This window comes from Pteropus medius, unplaced genomic scaffold, assembly GCF_902729225.1.
Source record: "Pteropus medius unplaced genomic scaffold, Ma_sr-lr_union100, whole genome shotgun sequence".
In the NCBI taxonomy this organism is placed as follows: domain Eukaryota; kingdom Metazoa; phylum Chordata; class Mammalia; order Chiroptera; family Pteropodidae; genus Pteropus; species Pteropus medius.
The window spans coordinates 14,539,211-14,555,964 of NW_024340699.1; the positions used below are offsets into that span (position 1 = coordinate 14,539,211).

The 16,754-nt window shown below is 61.0% G+C and overlaps 1 protein-coding gene across 1 annotated transcript in view; it reads right to left on the bottom strand.

The window, feature by feature from the left end:
• Positions 1–16,754, bottom strand: part of SDK1 (sidekick cell adhesion molecule 1) — a 384,821-nt gene that overhangs the window by 140,422 nt on the left and 227,645 nt on the right. Inside the window, exons 10-14 of the mRNA XM_039878899.1 lie at positions 14,601–14,717; positions 13,273–13,440; positions 11,443–11,545; positions 9,205–9,381; positions 1,211–1,347 (exon numbers count right to left, since the gene is read on the bottom strand). Of these exons, the coding sequence (XP_039734833.1) occupies positions 1,211–1,347; positions 9,205–9,381; positions 11,443–11,545; positions 13,273–13,440; positions 14,601–14,717 (702 nt within the window). The remainder of the gene's footprint in view (positions 1–1,210; positions 1,348–9,204; positions 9,382–11,442; positions 11,546–13,272; positions 13,441–14,600; positions 14,718–16,754) is intronic.

Sequence of the window (16,754 nt, forward strand, 5' to 3'; positions counted from 1 at the left end):
TTGTAAAAATGGGGTCATTTGGAAAAAAGAAAAAGCCATGTGCCAAAATAGTTAATACATCTAAGTTCCAGATGAATAAACAGTTAAACGTATTAAAAGTCGAGGCTGTGAAAACAAGATGAAAACTTATGAGACTACGCCTTTTATGCTCCACGGTGTTCAACATCCAAACACAAAAGTAATAGCAAATCATGAAGGAAAATATCAATACGTTTAACTGCATAAGAATCAAACACTTCAGTATGCGGAAGAGTAACACACGAAAATTAAAGGCAAAGACAAACTGAAACAACACTTGTCACGAAAGACGGGAAAAACCCTCAGGCCTTGACGGGAACACGGGGACGGACAGTGACGTTACAGCGGAGGAGGTGAAGGCCGAGCACCGTGGGCGCGTCTGTCACAGACACGCGGGCGAAGCGGACCCCGGGGCCCCAGTCTACACGCGTGCGGACGTCTGCGGACACGCGGAGCAGGGACGCGTGGTTGGGCGCCCTTCCGGCCGTGTCCCCGGCGGCGTCCTGCCTCTGTTCCACGTGCTAAGGGCCAGTCTGCGCACATGCTGGGCACCGGGCGGCCGGAGACGGCGCCCCGCAGAGGAGGCGGCTGGGGACAGAGAGGCCGCGGGGACGGGGACAGAATCCCCGGACACACGGAGCCGGCGCGGTGGCCCTGAGCGCCGTGTCTCAGGAACGAGCGACGCCTCGCTGAGAAGCTGAGGAGCACAGTGGGGGGGCGCCCCGTCATGGCCAGGGTGGCGTGGGCTGGGGACAGCCGGAGCAGAGAGGGAGAAGGGGAGGGCCCGGGAGCCTCGGCCCCACGGCCGCGCCCGGGAAAACAGCCGGAAGATGCTGTCACGGCCGTCGCTGTCGGCGACGCGAACCGGCCCCCATGGGGCGTTACGAACCCGTTTCGGAGGTCGCCCTGGGGACGATGCCGAAGCCGGCACCCTGCTCGGGGCAGCCCTGTGTGCGTGGCGCCCTGTGAGCCTGGGGCCCACGTCCGGGCCCCTCCACCGTGCCTTCTTGTCCCTAGTGGCTTCCCACCTTTTATCTCCCCAAAGCCAGGCTGCTCGCCGTCCGAGACCCCGTGAAGCTTCACAGCGTTTTCTAGCTGCTCTGGGTCTAAGCCGGGGGCGAAGGCCAAGGCCAGCGGGGGCATGGGAGCGCGCTGCCCGCGCCCAGGCCACCAACCTGGGCCCGCAACTCACTGTTTTCAGACAGCTCCACGACGTAGTGCAGGACCGGGCTGTTCCCGTCGAAGGGCCGGACCCAGGACAGCGTCGCGGCGTGGCTGCGGGGCGGGCTCAGGCGGGCCAGGAGGTTCTGCGGCGGGTGTGGCAGCTCTCTGGGATGCACGGGCACAGGAAGGAGAGGACAGACAGAAGCACAGACAAGTGACGCTTAGCCTGGGTCTGCCCTCGCACCGTCCCGGGGCCTGGTGCTCCCAGGACACGCGCCCGCGGGACCCTGGCCGCCTCCCCGCCGACCAAGCACCACACAGGCCTCGCGTTCACAGTGCGCGGTTTTCCGACCGTGATTCGCCCCCACGCCCCTGGCTGCTGCCGACACAGCCGGTGGCTGCAACGGGGTTCGGGCGGCGAGCGCCAGCTTTTACATAGTACGGGATTTAATGGAGGAAACGTGGTCGACGATTCTGTTTGGTCACTAGACGCTGCTCGTGGAAATGCGATAAGCCAGGCGCACAGGGCAAGGCCTGGAAAAAGACGATTTAACGTGAACGTTTCCGACACCGGCCATTCGGAGTTTCCGGCCAAAATGCCCATGTGTCTTCTTAAGCGAAGCAGCTGCCTCACGGCCGACGGCATGAGGTCACGCTGTCACTCTGTCCCCTGTGGGACAGTGGAGATCTGGGGGAAACACGGACGGGGAAGCGTGGTGAAAACGCTACCTAAAACCCCGTGGAAACTGTAGGTGACACATCAGTGAGGCTCTAACACAGGAGCATGACGAAAGCCAACAGATTCTGAAACGAAGTCCCTGGTAGGAAAGGTCTTTCCCGGTGACAAAGCTTCAGACCCAAGTGCAGGGGGCGTCTGCCACCCATGGGTCTGCTGCCAGCCGTGGCTGCCGAGCCCCAGGTGTGGCCTTCGCTTTGCCCGAGCCTGGGAGGGGGACACTGTCCTGTGGCCGTCAGGGACGGCTCCCCCCTGAACGAACGCGTCGAGCAGTGCGGGGACAGCGGGCGCCGAGGGTGACCTGCTTCTCCGTCTCCCAGCTTGGGTTTCCCTTAGAGTCCATTACTGCTGACCCACACAGGTCGGCTCGGAGAGCCACAGTTACACTGGACATTTTTAATCTTAAAAATGCACCTGCTCCGCTTGGGCATGTGTTAGCTGTTCTGCGTTGGTGGCCACCTGAGCAGCAGAGCCGTCCTTCGGCCCCACATGCCGGTGACAAACAGACACGCGTAACATCGGCCGACCTTCGGGTCAGCGCAGGGAGGAGCGGCTGGGGCCTGGCTGTCATCCTGCTTTCTCTTGATGGGGACCGAGCTCTGAACTCGAGAAGCCGCTGCTGAGGTCCTGAGGTCCCACGACGCGTGCCCCTCGGGTCCCAGGGGAGGGCGCGTGGACAGCTCGTCTTGCTTCTGCCCACTTCCTCCGGGACTGGCATGTTCCGGAGCCGAAGTCGCTGAGGCCGTCTCCCCGAAGGCGGCCTGGACGCCAACTTGTATGAACACATCGGATGAGGCTGTGTCCAGAAGACTTTAGTCTTTGTCCTGGGCGCCCGGGATGGACCGTCAAACCTCTGGAACTTCCCGGGTGACAGGACTGCCCCTGCTATTCATGGTGACCCCAGAGTGTGCACTGACGGGGTCGCTAATGGCCCCTGCTGGAAAGACGAACGCCGGGCGGCACCCAGAAGGACTCCCCCTGACCTCGACGACTTTCCCACGCGGCGACCGTCAAGTTGGAAGACGGACAGGCTGGCTGGGGCTCTGGGCCACCGTCTGCGTGTGGACACGGCCAGTGCTCAGAGTGGTTCCCAGGCAGCCACTGCAGGGCCCTGCGGCCGTGGAAGCAGCTGTGGCTCCCATGAGAAGCCGTGGGCCCCGTGGGCCACGACGGGAGAGCCCACGTGGCCTCTTGTGGTGGGAGGGAGCCATGGCAACGAGCCGCTCAGAGGGACCGTCTCTGGGGTGATGATGGGTCACGACCATCCTTACACTCTGACCGGCGGTTACACCCCGGAACTTCCACTCCCTCCGCCGCCGCCCTCCAGACACGCACCTGTCCGTCACAGAACCTCACCTGCTGCAGCCTCGAAACGCCCGCCTCATCACCGCAGACCGGCCCCGAGTCCAGCGCCCCCACCCTCCCCGAAGCTGCGACCGTGGTCCTCCCGACTGCCCCGTTTGCTGTCACTTGGGCTGCACGGGAGCCCGCCACACAATGGGGGCTACGCCACCCGCCCCGCACATGCGGCCAGCCCCTCCCACACGCGGCCCTGCCCCACACCGCCTGGCCGTCACAAACGCCAGCGGCTCCTGAGCCAAGCCGCGCCGTGGCCCGTGTGCGCTCACACACGCTGTCCACGACCGGAGGGCCTGGCCCGTCAGAAACCCAGCTCAGCCTCCCGGCTCACTGTCTCCTCTGGCTAACCTGAGCAAGACTAGTCACCTCCCCGCGGGACGCCCACCGCAGTGGACGGACTGCTCAGGTCGACGGGTGTCTGGGCGTCCCAGCCCCTCCTCCGCAGAGCCTCTCGCCCGCGGTCTCTGCATCGCCAGTGCCTGGCACCGCGGGGCGGTCAGTGCCACGTGAAGGAAAGGGACGAGTTGGCCCACACAGGAGTGGACGGGTGAGCAAAGGAACGCTGCCCACGTCGGGGTGTGGGGACGCTGGGGGAGGGGCTGCCACAGGCCTGTCCTCGCAGGCAGACAGGCTAAGGAGAAGCAGGGGACCCCCACGCAGGCTGGGGCGACGCAGGGCGCCTGGGATGGAGCGACAGGGGTGGTTCGGGGGTACCGGGCTGGCAGCGCCGAGGGCTGCAGCAGGGCCGCCGGTGGGGGACGTGGGGGCCGCGTGGCTGGGAGGGCGGAGGCTGGGGGTGGGACACTGCTGGGGACCAGAGGAAGGCATGAAAGAGGTGCCTGAGCCCAACATGTCCGCTGTCTGTCTGACGCTGGCTCCAGGGGGCTGGGACCCCAAGGGCAGCTCCCTGGAAAGTGTCCCAGTGACCAGACAGAAGGCCAGGTGACGAGCTGCGTAACAGTCAGGAGGGGGACCGCTGTGCAGCAGAGGCTGGGTCAGCGGCTGAGCGGTCAGCGCGGCCGACGCGGGAGCAGCAGCTGGCTCGGGACAAGCCGCGCACAGTGGCGCTCCCGTCCCTGAGGGTGGATGGCTGACGGGCGGACTGTAAAGGGACAGGCTCCTGCCAGACAACAGGGACGCGTGGCCCGTGGCCCACGAGGCCCGCAGCAGCCCGCAATGTGCTGGTGGCCTTGGGACAGGACCCTGCGGGAGCCGAGCCCACTCCCAGGTGGGCCTTTCCCACGGCCGGGAGTCACGGGCCCTCGGACACGCTCCCCTCCGCCTGAGGCGCGGGCGCACTCAGACGCCCGGCCTGACCGGCGAGCTGACCTGTCTCTGGGGCTGCAGTGCTCTGTGGACTGGCCTGGTCACCGCTGCTTGTCTAGAGGCCCCTGGCTGGGTACCTCCCCTGTGCCGATGCTGGCTCCTAAGCCCTCGGGCACACTCAGGCACGCGCCCTCCGTCCTCAGAGCCAGCTGGCTCCTGCTCAGGACGTGGTCTGGTACACATGGCTTCTGAGCTGCCTCCCCCCCAGCAGCTCAAAAGCCACCAACGAGAAGGCCACAGGGAGGCTACGAGCCGGCATGCTGGACAGCAAAACTGGCAGCCAGGAGCCTGAGATGGACGGGCAGATTTTGAAAAAAGATTGGAAAAAGGGAAAGACTTAAGAACTTAGAAGGCCAAGGCTGCCTTGGGACGCGGCTCAGAAACTGCCACCTCGTCCGCTGCTGCCCAGCGAACGCCACTTCACTGGCTCCAAGTCCCGCCCACAGTGACGGCCTGCCGCAGAGTGCGGGCTCGGCGCATGTCGCGGGGCTGCAAACCAGGACATTTAGACCTTCTCCTAGTCCCGGCCTCCACGGCACGTGAAAACCATCTCTGTGTTCGGCGGGACGCGTTTCACAATGCAGAGAACTGGTGGATACATCACCCGCTTCCTTACGTGATAAGTTTTGGTTATCTGGAAAATTAGGCTTCGTGAAATATTGACTAAGCCATCAGCAACTGATAAATGAGGCTTTAATATATTCTGAGCCCATTTCAGAGAATCTTATCTAATAGGAATAGATTGCGTCTTGGCATTTCTCCGCCAACTTTGAAAGGAGATAAATGGTCAGCAGAGTGACTCAGACGGTGACATGCTGACAGGGTGACAAACGAGACATTGGAGGGGATGATGGCAATGGAGGGCAGCGCCGAGTCGCTTTGCTGTTTGCAGGGGGGAGGGGGAGCCGCCGCCACCCAGCCCCCCGGCCCGTCAGAAATTAACGACGGCGAAACGGGACTGTATGGGGGGGCAGTCCAGCCAGCGCGTTTCAGAAAAACAGCCTAGAAAAAGGCTCAGGAGAAAGCAGCTGGCAGAGCGGTGGCTGCAGGGGGGACGGCTCTGGCAGGGGAGGGTCACACGAGCATCTTTCTGTAAAAGCGTTGCCCCTTTGATGCGCAAACGATGGCCTGGTCAACGCCATCTTCTTTGGCTTCGCTCCGAGGATGAAGGTGACGGGCCTGATGATTCTCGAGAAGCGGCGTTAAATTGTTCACCCCTTATTGTGGCTTTGTCACAAGCCATGTTGCTGTAAGAAACCTCTCGCGCTACCTCAGAGTCCGAGCGTTCGAGTCGGTTCTGACAACTGGTTCACAGGACTGGGTCTCTGACGGCAGAAGGTGTGACGCTGATGGGGTCTTTATGTGACTGACGACCGGTCCACAAAGCCTCAGGGGCCTGGTCCCTCTGGGGTGCTCAGAATAGCGAGAAGCTTGGGGGGTGTGGTGTCCCCCCAGCACCGGCCCCTTCCCACGAGGCACCAGCATGACCGACAGGACCGGCGACCAGGTTCCGCCCGCCCGTGTGCTGTCCGTTTGTGGGGCGCATCGTGGGCCATCTGCGCCTGCAGCCCCTCCCCTCGGGGGGGACGAGGGCAGACCCTTCAAAATAGTCCTCCTCTGTGGTGCCAACACGCACACCCTCTCCGACTGTACGTGGCGTGGGGCACCCTCAGACGTCTGCGGGCGCCCGACCCTGCTCCAGGTGCGCGGGGCTCAGCGGCACGCGGACAGGCCTGGCGCGGCAGCGGTCAGGGGCTGCGGTGCCAACGACACAGGGCGCGTGAGAGAGAGGAGCCTCCCGCCAGCCTGAGTGGTGTCCTCCCTCGGTGGACTCCGGGCCGGGGCCTCACGAGCGCCCCGCACAGCTCACAGCAACGTGCCGGGTCCCCGCTGGGCCTGCAAGGCTGAGAAGCGAGGGAGCAAGGCCAGAGCCGCCGGTCAGCCAGGCCTCCGGCCCAGCCCGTCGAGGGGACGCTGGCCAGGCTCGCAGGCAGAGGGTGCCGAGATGCCGCACGCAGAGCACCCGCAGGCAAGCGCGGGCCCACGGCCGGCGGCTCTGAGAGCCCACTGTGCGGGCTCCTAATTTCTGTATTTAGCCGAGTAGCTTTTCCCCCGAGTGGGCGGCGGGGGAGGCTCCGGCGCTTCTGAAGGATGCTGTTTGCCGTAAGTGCCTCTCGGTCGCCTCTGCAGTGTGAGATTTTCTCTCTTCTTCTTTTTCTTTTGTCATCGGAGTGAATCACGAAAACGCTGCTGAGCTCAATTTGAAAGTTCTCCGAGAAGCACAAAACACCCTGCAATCATGAGTCACGGCGATGGCCATCACCGCTGTCACCGCTGGTGGTGTGGAGTCGAGACGCCCTGGGAACTGGAGACACCTGTGCCATCGCCCTCAGCCCTCTCGACTCCTGCAGACTGGGGCGTGGAGTGCTCATCACGCCAGCCGTTCACAGCAACGACTGTCTTGCAAATCCGTTTTGTAGCCGGCCGTCCCCAAATCGGTTTGAATCACAAATCTGCAAATATTTCTATATTTAGAGATGAGGTGTTTTCCCATTGCGGAAAACCTATTATTTTATAGAGACAGCAACACTTGCTGAAAAATGCATTTCGCTTAGAGGAAATCAAATAAGCAAATAGTAGGGAAGATATGTAAATCAGCAGAACATGAAATTGTGCAGAGTGAAAACGCGCTATATGGGCACTTGCGACGTGACTTCTGCTGACAGAGCCTTCACAAAACGGTGGCGAGTCTGACGTGGGAGCAGTGATGATGACCTCGGAGTTCTCAGAGGTAGTTTATGTAGATTCACTGGTCACAGGCTCTAATGGTATCAAAATCAGGAAAAAGGCGGACCGCTGACCTGAACCGTGGCCGGAGGGGGCGCCCCAGGGTGGCGCCGAGCAGGGCTAGGTGGGGTGCTGGGAGCTCCCGGGGAGGGAGAGGAAGGGTGTGCGTGGAGTCGGAGGGTGGGTCACCATCGGCGTGTAACACACGTGTTCACTCACGCCCTCACGCAGTCGACCGCCCAGCGTGCGTGCGTTCACTGGGGGCCTGCGGTGTCCCCAGTGCTTTTGGGCCCAAGACAGCATTGCAGAGCGGGGCGGCGGGTGCTTCCATTTCAGCAGGGAGGGAGCTGCGAACATCCTCGTTTCCGCCCTGGGCGGTCAAGGCTGCCGGAGGCCGCGGGCAGGGCCGGGAAGCACTGTGGGACAGCCCGGCGTGCGGATGGCAGGAAGTGGCCCTGTGGCTGAATCCTAAAGAGTGGATGAGCAGGTCCTTCAGGCAGAGGTGGCAGCAGACAGCTGAGGCGTCCCGCACAGGGGACAAGCAGGGCACAGGAGGGCACACGGCGCCCAAGGTCAGCGGGGTCCGTGGCCACAGGTGGGGTGGGGAGCCCCAGCCCGTCCACACAGCGGCCGAGTGGCCTCAGCGCCAAGACCACCAGCCCACCCCCAAGGCTGTGGGACCTGCCTCTTCGTGGCCGACTAGGGCGGCCTCTGCTCCCCAAGTGAGTGACCTCTGCAGAGCACAGGGTCACCTTGGAGAGACCGAGGGACAGCAGCAGGCCTGAGATGCACCGCAGACCCGCAACGCCCACACAGGGGCCGGCAGGAGGCCGGCGTCCGCCCAGGTGCTCGTGGCCTGGGCCAAATGCGGGCACATGTGCCCACCCCCACGCTCGCTCGTTTCGCCTTCGGCCCCCTCGCCAGAACCTAGGGACTCAGTGACGAGCGAGCGCTGCCTTGTATGCAGAGCTCAGATTCTCTCTTTAGGGGATGAATTTTGTCTGCAAACCCCTCGTGGAGGGAGGTGGCAGAGCCTGGTAAGAAACGCCCCTCCGACCTGCCTTTCCTAACGGCCCGGCATGTCCCGTGTAGCCGGGGACGCCGGCTGCTGCTCTGACACCCGCCCTGCTGTGTGTCTTCAGGGTCAGGTTTTACTTGTGTGCGTGTGTGTGTGGGGAACGTTGTGGGGGACAGCAATTCCAGAAAGCAAATACGTCAGAAAAATAAAACTTGTGGGTGGGCGTCCCAGCTTCCCGGCTGTGGACGGGGGGAGTCGCAGAAAGAGGGTGAACACGGAGCGGGGAGGCTCCCCCTGGGCCCTGGGCGCCCCCAGGAAGGCCCGGATCAGCGGCGAGGGGCAGCTACGCGCAGGACGCCTAAGGACCTAATGGGAGGGGTCGGCTCACCGCGGGAGGCGGCTGGCACTGAGCGGGCTCGCATGTCATCGTCACCGCGGGCCGAGCCCGGCGTTTCCCACCGACCGGAAGTTCTGATGGCCCGAGATGGCCAAGCGGACCTTTACTTACATGCAGCGCGGTCGAGAGTGTGTGTCCCAATGTGGTGTCACTCGGGGGGCGGCGGGGAGGGGTACGATAAGAAGGGACGACGATGACGAAAGCCAGTCACCAAACTGCCTAACTGAGGTCGAAACCACCGTAAGCACATGCCTGTGAGGCACGAAGCGGCGACCTCTGCCTGCTGGCTTGGGACAACGCGGGCTCCCCCGTGTAGATGACAGTCGCCTGTCATCAGGGGGCCGACCGGCTTCCGGGAGGCGCTGACGGGGGGCCCCGGGGAACAGCCGCAGCACTCACATCACTTCCAGCCGGGCCGCCCTGGAGTCGTTCCCCCCCTCGGAAAGGACCTCGCAGGTGTAGTCGCCGATGTCGCCCGACCACGTCTGGCTGATGAGGAGGGACCCGTCCTTCTCCACCACGGCTCTGGAGCTGCTCGAGGGCGTGAGGACGGCATTGTCCTTCTTCCAGACGTAGCTGCGGGCCGAGCGGAGTCTCGAGTTAGGCCCCCGGCCGCTGACCCCGTCCACGACAAAGAAGCAACCGCCCGCCTCGCGGGTTTGCTAAAACCACGGAATTGTGGTGCTTCAAACAGTAAATTTTATCTTACGCCAATTGGAATTGCACGTATAAAAAAAGGAAGAAAAGGAAAAAGACCAGGTGTCTTGGTCCTAATACAACAACAGATGCTGAGGCAAAAACAGAAGAAGGTAACTGGGAACGTTTATCTGGCCCTCTGGTTTCCGCAGCCACGCCCCACCTGTCCCGCTGCTGCCCTGCACACGCCGCCCAGGAATGTTCCCGAGGGCAAGGCTGTTGCTGGGGAAGGAGGCAGTGATTGTTTAAAAAAAAAAAACCAAAAAACAAAAATAAAAAAACCCAGAGTGGAATTACCCAGTTCCTGAAAAAAACAAAACAAAACAAAAACAGACCACACCCCATACACGTGTTTTCTTAGCATCAAGCCGTATTTTCTTAGCATCAAGCCGTTCTGGCAGATTGTCCTTAAAACTGCATTTCTTTCGCGTTTAATCTCACTTAGGAGAGTTTCCCCACGTTTTTCTTTTCAGATAGCGGAATCGACGCCTGGCCTTTGGACGTCGGCGGGCGGGACGCCCCACTCTCCAGGGGGGGACGGGAGCCTGGCTTCCCGCTCCAAAGGGATTTGATTGAGTTTTCAAAGTGTACCTTGTTCTTTAAGGCTTCATATGCGCAGAGCGCAGACACTGACAGACTATTTATCTGAAATGACCCCGCGACAGAACAGGACCTGTCCCACAAGAAGGAAACCACGAGATCGCTCATTTCGGGGCTGGGATTCAGCTGCGATTGTCACTTAGGGCCCGACGCGTCCTGGGCAGAAAATCCATGGGGCGAGGGGGGCCCCAAGAGCGAGCACGCTAAGTCCTCCTCGGGAGGGAGGCCCAGGTCTGCCCGAGGGGTGCGGGCAGCGCCGAGGGCGGCGGGAACCCGACCTCATCTGTGGCTCTCCGTTCCTCAGCTCATACTCCCCAGTGGTCTGGGGACCAGGGAATTCTTCCCAGGCGGGCTAACTACCTCTAGGACAGCCCGCAGGCTCCCTTGGTAATTCACTTGTCAGTTTTGTTTGTCTGGCTTTCGACATTCTCGTCACTAAACCAGACTTGGATTTTGAGCTTGGGGAACTGCAGAGGGCCAGGTGGAGGGAGGCATGAAGATTTGCCAGACACCTGGCCAGGAAGAGCGAGGAAACAGCCTGGTCTCCGAGCCCCGTTAATGGCGTAGGTGAACGTTTGCTCGGGGTGGAAGTTCCTAGGAAGCGGGGGGTGCGGCACCCTGATTCTGCCCGTGGGGCTACCCGCATGCCTCTGAGCTAACGCTGGAGAGCAACCAGCTGGGTGACAGTACTTTCTGGATTTATTCTCAAGGCTGAGCCTGAACGTTGAACACCACACCGAAGGCGGTGAGTGTCTGGGAAGCGGCCACCCGTGCCAGCTCCATGCATGTACCTGGGGCGTCACACTTTTCACCGTTGCTTTCCCCGTGGGAGCTCAAAGACGGGGTGCTACAATTCCCTTAGTGAGTGGGCTGGCGCCCCTCTTTGCACCTGCTTTAGACGGCTGTGGATGCCACCGTCCTGCGTGCAGGTGGCCTCCGCGCCCTGTCCCACAGTGGAACCGTCCCTCGGAGTGCAGAAAACCCCTCTCGAGTCTGGCACAGCCCAGCGTAAACACTGCTGAATCCCCATTCGATCCCTCCGGATTTTTCTTGCATTAAGTATCAGCCTCTGACATGTGCGCTTCACAGACAGTGTATTAACCTGGGCAGAGAAACCGTGACAAGCCGCACGGGAGGCATGAAGTGGAACACGGCTCACTGTAAACAATACACAAGGCCGGAGTGGAAAATGGGATTCGTGTGATTGATGGCGGAGCCCTTGACCAGACGGTGCCGTAACCAGGGATCTGTGGCCGGAAGCAGAGCTCCCGAAATCCTCCCTTCTGGCCTCCCCCACTCCGTGAGCCCACAGAATGTTAACGGGTCACTGGGTGAGCTGACCGGACAGAGACGCGGGGGTCGTGAGTGGCTCCGCACGGCAGCGTGGCCGTGGTCCCCTTGATCACCACGCGGTCCTCGGGAGGGGTGACGATGGACGTCCGATCTGAAAAAATACAAGTTACGACTCAGGCAAAATCACAGGCTCGCGCGTTCCCTCCCTCGGGGCGATGACCTGCTCGTCTGGCATCCGACCCTCCGGATTCCTCTTATCTTGGCAAAACGCATGTCAATGGCAGCACTCAGAGGCCTTGAGGGAATTGCAACGAGTCTTCCCACCACAGCCAGAAGCCAAGCCTCGGCCCCCTCGGGTCACCCCGAACCTCCAAACCCTCAGGAAGAAACGAGAACGGAGCATCTTGTGCAAATGTCCCTTACGGTCTGCACTCTTAAAAATCTCGGTTCTTCCCCAAGGTGACCAAGGTTCTGGTGACTCCTACTGTCCACACGGCTCTGCACGGTGCTTTCATTCACTCTACTGTTTTATTTAATCCTCACGACGGTCGTGTGGGGGTTGTGGTATCTCTACTCTCTGCTTTCAGGAGTTGACACTGTGCCTCAGAAACACAATGGCTGGCTGGGTGCCACCGAGCTAGGAAGGAGTGGGGCCTGGCGCCACTCCGCCGAAGCCAGCGGACACGCCACACTCCACAACTGCCACGGAAAAGGCCCAGGGGACAGCCCCGTGGCATGGCTCCCCGCTCTGCGTCCCTCCGAGGCGGACTCTGCTCTGGCACCGTGAACAGAGCCCGGATCATGGGATCGGCAGACTGGGTTCCAGGCCCAGCCTGACCGGGCGCTAGTGGTGTCGGAATGACGTCTGTGAGCCGCGTTCTCTCGCGTAGGAGGTGAGCGACCCACAGAGACACAGACACCGGTCCGTCACGGGCTCTTAAACACACAGTTAATTTTTAGGGACACGTGATGAATCAGATGGAGTCAACCACCGAATGAGACAAAACCTCCTTTTCAGCCCTTGACCACATGGAGAATTTGAATTCATTCCTTTTAAACTGGTATGCTTCGAACTACGGTGCATTAGAAAGGGTCCTTTATCAAAGCGAACGCCAACTACGTCACGGAAAACGCTCCACGGACGTGAAATAAAGCACGAGTTAGTTTTTCTCTAAGGAACTGAAGCACGTCATTGACTCATGCGAGTCAGAATCCTCTGTCCTCGTGTGGGCCGTTGACGTAAATCGTCAGTGAGTGATCTTTCACTTTTCTGCACAGTGACTTTTGGCAATGCGGGACCGGGCGGAGCAGGGAGGGCGCGCTGGCGGTGGGTCTGGGGGTGGGGGCGGGCTCGGCGAAGTGAGCCTCGCATTCTGGAAAACGACTCATTCTGCATTTTGGAAACGAGGAGAAACAGAAGCTGGAGAAGTAAAGGTCCCTCTCCGTTCGGGCGAATGTTCCGGTAAACATCACACGGCATGTGCTGGGGCGCCCCAGCTGGTTATCTTGACACCTCAGAAAAACGCACTTTCTCCAGGACTGCAGCTCCTGGCCTGCTTTTCTCACATAGAGGTTGATGTGGCGTCACTCGGCCTTGTCATCGAGCTACTTGGGGACGATACGCCTGCTCTACTGACCTTGAAAAGTCAGCCTTTTCTCCCTCCCGAAACGCCCCCTTTAAACCTTGGAGGACACGTCCTAATTATTCTTTTTGAAACTGAAAAGTCAATCGCTTAACAGATTTCTATAAATTAGTTATAAAGACATCATTCTCTTCTGACTGAATTAGAGGTTCGGGGCTTGGTGACATCCCTAAGCACAGGCCGTGGTGACCAAAGCGCGAGTCGGGGAAGGGCTCCCCGGGGCGGCAGCCCTTACTCCACACGGTGAGCGTGGCGGACGCGTTCAGGGCCCCCTCGGCGTTGGCGGCATAGCAGGTGTAGTCGCCGGCATCTTGGACGGACACGGGGCTTATCTGCAGACCCCCCGACTCCAGCAGCATGAACCTGGGAATTCGCACGGAGCCGCTGGCCAGGACGTGGTTTCCTAGGAACGGCAGAGGAAACGGGGTGTCAGACACGTGACGCCAGCTTGAGAGGGGCCGTGCTCAGAGCCACGACCAGGAGCGCTGGAGGAAACGTCAGAATGAAGGGGGGACTCGACGCACAGCCGTAACCGGCGACTCTCGGCACCGTTCCCAGCGGGAGCCCAGCAGCTCCTCCCTGTCAACGCCGAGAGGTTCGGCTACACAACTCGGGACCCGCGTCCATGCCCGCCGTTTCTGGGTGACTGGTTCTGAGGGTTCTCTCTACTGGCATGCCCTGGATACGTTTCATACTAAGCTACGATTACATTCTAAACCAGGAAAGAAAGAAGGGCAGCATCTGAAATGAAGGAACCTCCTCGTTCACATGCGGTTTCCCAGGTCTCGACGTTTCGAAGTCTGGGTCACGTCTGTGAGAGTCGAGAGGCCACCTGTGCGAAGGACAGACATTTCCAAGTCCCACCCAGGTACGGCCCAGCTGATGAGCGAGGCACACTGCAACACAGTGTGGCTCGGCCGCCCCCGGCTGTCCCCGCGGGCGGGCGGACGCGAGGCGGGAAGGGCCCAGGTCCCTGAAGCCCCCGGTGGAGACCACCGCCCCAGGGTCGACCGTGTGGGCTGCTCGCGAGCGGACGTGCGCCTGGCACGTGCACGGGCTGTGGGAGCCACACGGGAGCCCGGGACGTGACACGGCCTCCACGGGGAGCGAAGGTGCAGTTGGAATGGAGAGTGTGTCACGTGTCCCGCTGGGGAGGACGCACACGGGCCTGGGCTAGGCTCTTTCTTCAGAAAAAGAAGACACGATCCATAATTGCTAACGCGCCCAGGGAAGAAGCTTCCGTTTCACGGGTGGGGGAGCTGGGCCCCGGCGGGGCGGCTCTAAATCCTGCCCTGTGTCTCGTCAGGGGCCCCGCAGGCCGCAGGCACGTGCGGGGGGCTGGGACAGAGGAGGGGGTCGTCGCGCTTCAGGTGTCTGTGCAGACATGACGGGACCGTCGGCCCGTGAAGCTGCGGGGGCCGTGCCCGCCCTGCCCATGCCGACTCGGCAGGTGCTCTGCGGGCGGCTCTTTGACCTCGGACGAGCGAACGAGATGAGTAGAGCGGCCCCGGCCCGCGGGCTCGCTCTGCACGGGCCGGGCTGCCGTGGAGGCGCGCTACGCACCTCTCCTCCAGGTGATGGCGGGCTTGGGGGCCCCGGACACCCCGCACCGCAGAACGGCTGTCGTCCCGTTGGTGACCGTGGTGTCCTCCGGAAGCCGAGTAAATGCTGGCGCAACATCTAGGCAGAGGAGTTAAAGTGACACACTCAGCGCGCGGTGCCTCAGGAGCGGCCGCCCCGCCCGTGGGGACTGTCAGAGAACTAAGCGCAGAGACAATGCTGTGACAGAACCAGACACCGTCTGGGACTGCCTAGAACCTTCCGCCAGGCCTCTCCCAGGAACGCCCGGCTGTGTGTGCAGCCTAGAGGGAAACGTGGTCCCCCACGTGACGCATGCGCCGTGGGGGCAGCGCCAGGCTGGGGAGGGCTGTCCCAGGCGAATGTCCAAGAGAGGCGGGGCATTTGTTTGGAAAATCATTGTCTAAAAAAAAATGGAAAAAGCTGATTTTTGGGTATCAGAGATCATCCATAAGATGACCTATCACACTTGCTAGGGTCCATTCTGAGAGTTAAAACGACCAGGTTTCAAGGGTGCAGTAAAGAATTTCTGGGGAGCATCACGGGCCCCACTGTTAGGGGGTTCTCGTGCCTATAGGGGACGTGTGGGTCCCCCCAGTACCCCCCAGCCCCAAGTCAGACCAGGGCAGGTGAGTGCTCGGGCTGGCTTCAGCGAAGCCTCACCTGCTGGTGCCACTTGATGCTGACGACACCGGAACCCTGAGCGGAGGGGTCTGTGTCTCCCACGGCTTGTGAGAGGGCCCCTGACGGGCCTGGGCAGGGGTCCCCACGAGAAATGGGCAGGACTCGGGGGGACGCAGCCCGGCTCTCCCTTCCCGGGTGGGACTCCCCGCGGACCGCAGAAGGTCCTGCTGATTCCAGCCTCCGAAGCGCATCCCAGAGCTGGTCTCTTCTGCCCACCTCGGTGCAGCGCCCTAATGGGCCTCTGGCCTCCGGCTCTCCCCTTCATACTCCATCCTACGCCCAGCTTCGAGTGCCCGCTGAGGGCGCCAGCGACACCCTGCCACCCCCTGCGCCCCCCGCCCCTCCCACAACCCCTCACCTGCTGCCCCGCTGCGCGCGCCGAGCCCAGCCGGTCCCTCTAGGGCACGTGCAGCAGCCCCCCAGCCCAGGACAGGCGTGTCCCCCAAGAGTCTGCACCACAGGCTTCTCTTTCCCTCCAGGTCTTGGCTCCAGCCCCGGATCAGAGAGAGCCTCCTGATGCCCCCGAAGCAGCTTTCCCTGTCACCCTGAGCCTGCTCTGCTCCCGGGCCGTCACGGCGCTGTCCCCAGCTGAGTCGTCCCGTCCTCTACGTCGTCCCCCTCCCTGACAGCCCTCGGTCCCGGCAGCACGACCGCCTCACCTGTCCTTCTTGGGGCTCTGTCCCTAAGCCTGATGGACCCAGAGGGCCTGACACAGAGGTCAATGAATGTTTACTAAGCGAATGAATAAACAGTGTTTTATACGTTATTTTTTCCTTTCGTTAAAGGTATTTTAACTGGAAAAGAGTCCATTTTGCTAAATCCTGTACTTACACATCATCATTTATTTATCTGTGCACTCTAGTTGTCATGGCAACCAGTTGAAGCAGCACTGCCATTTAAATTTCCAATCTGATCTCGCAAGAACCCTGTGAACTGGGCTGGGCGGGATCCATTTCGATGATAAAACCGAGGGCGAGAAATTAAGCAATGCGCCCCAGGCCTCTCAGCAGAGCATGGGGTCGGCCACTCAACCTGCGGGCCACATCCGGCCTGGTGCGTGCCTTTGCCAATAAAGTTTTATTGGCACACAGCCGCACCTACTTGCCTGGCGCTGTCGGCGGCTGTCACGTGGCTGCGAGTAGCTGTGGCTGAGCCCGCGCCCCTCGAAGCTGAAAATATTTACTTTGTGCCCTCTTACAGAAAGTTGCCGACCCCTGCTCCCTTCGATCCCGGCCCACAATGGCGAGGTGTGCTCTAAGTAATTCTAACTGATCCAAACCCACCAGCCTCTGGCTTAAGTACCGGGATTATTTTACTGTGTGAAGCAATATTGGCTTCCTATGCACCAAAGCGGAGGATAAATTTGACCCCTGGGCCAGGTTCAAGGCAGTGACCCCTAGTTCACCAAAATATATGCATAGCTCTCTGCGTAAGTCCCGGCTGACGAGCCAGCGG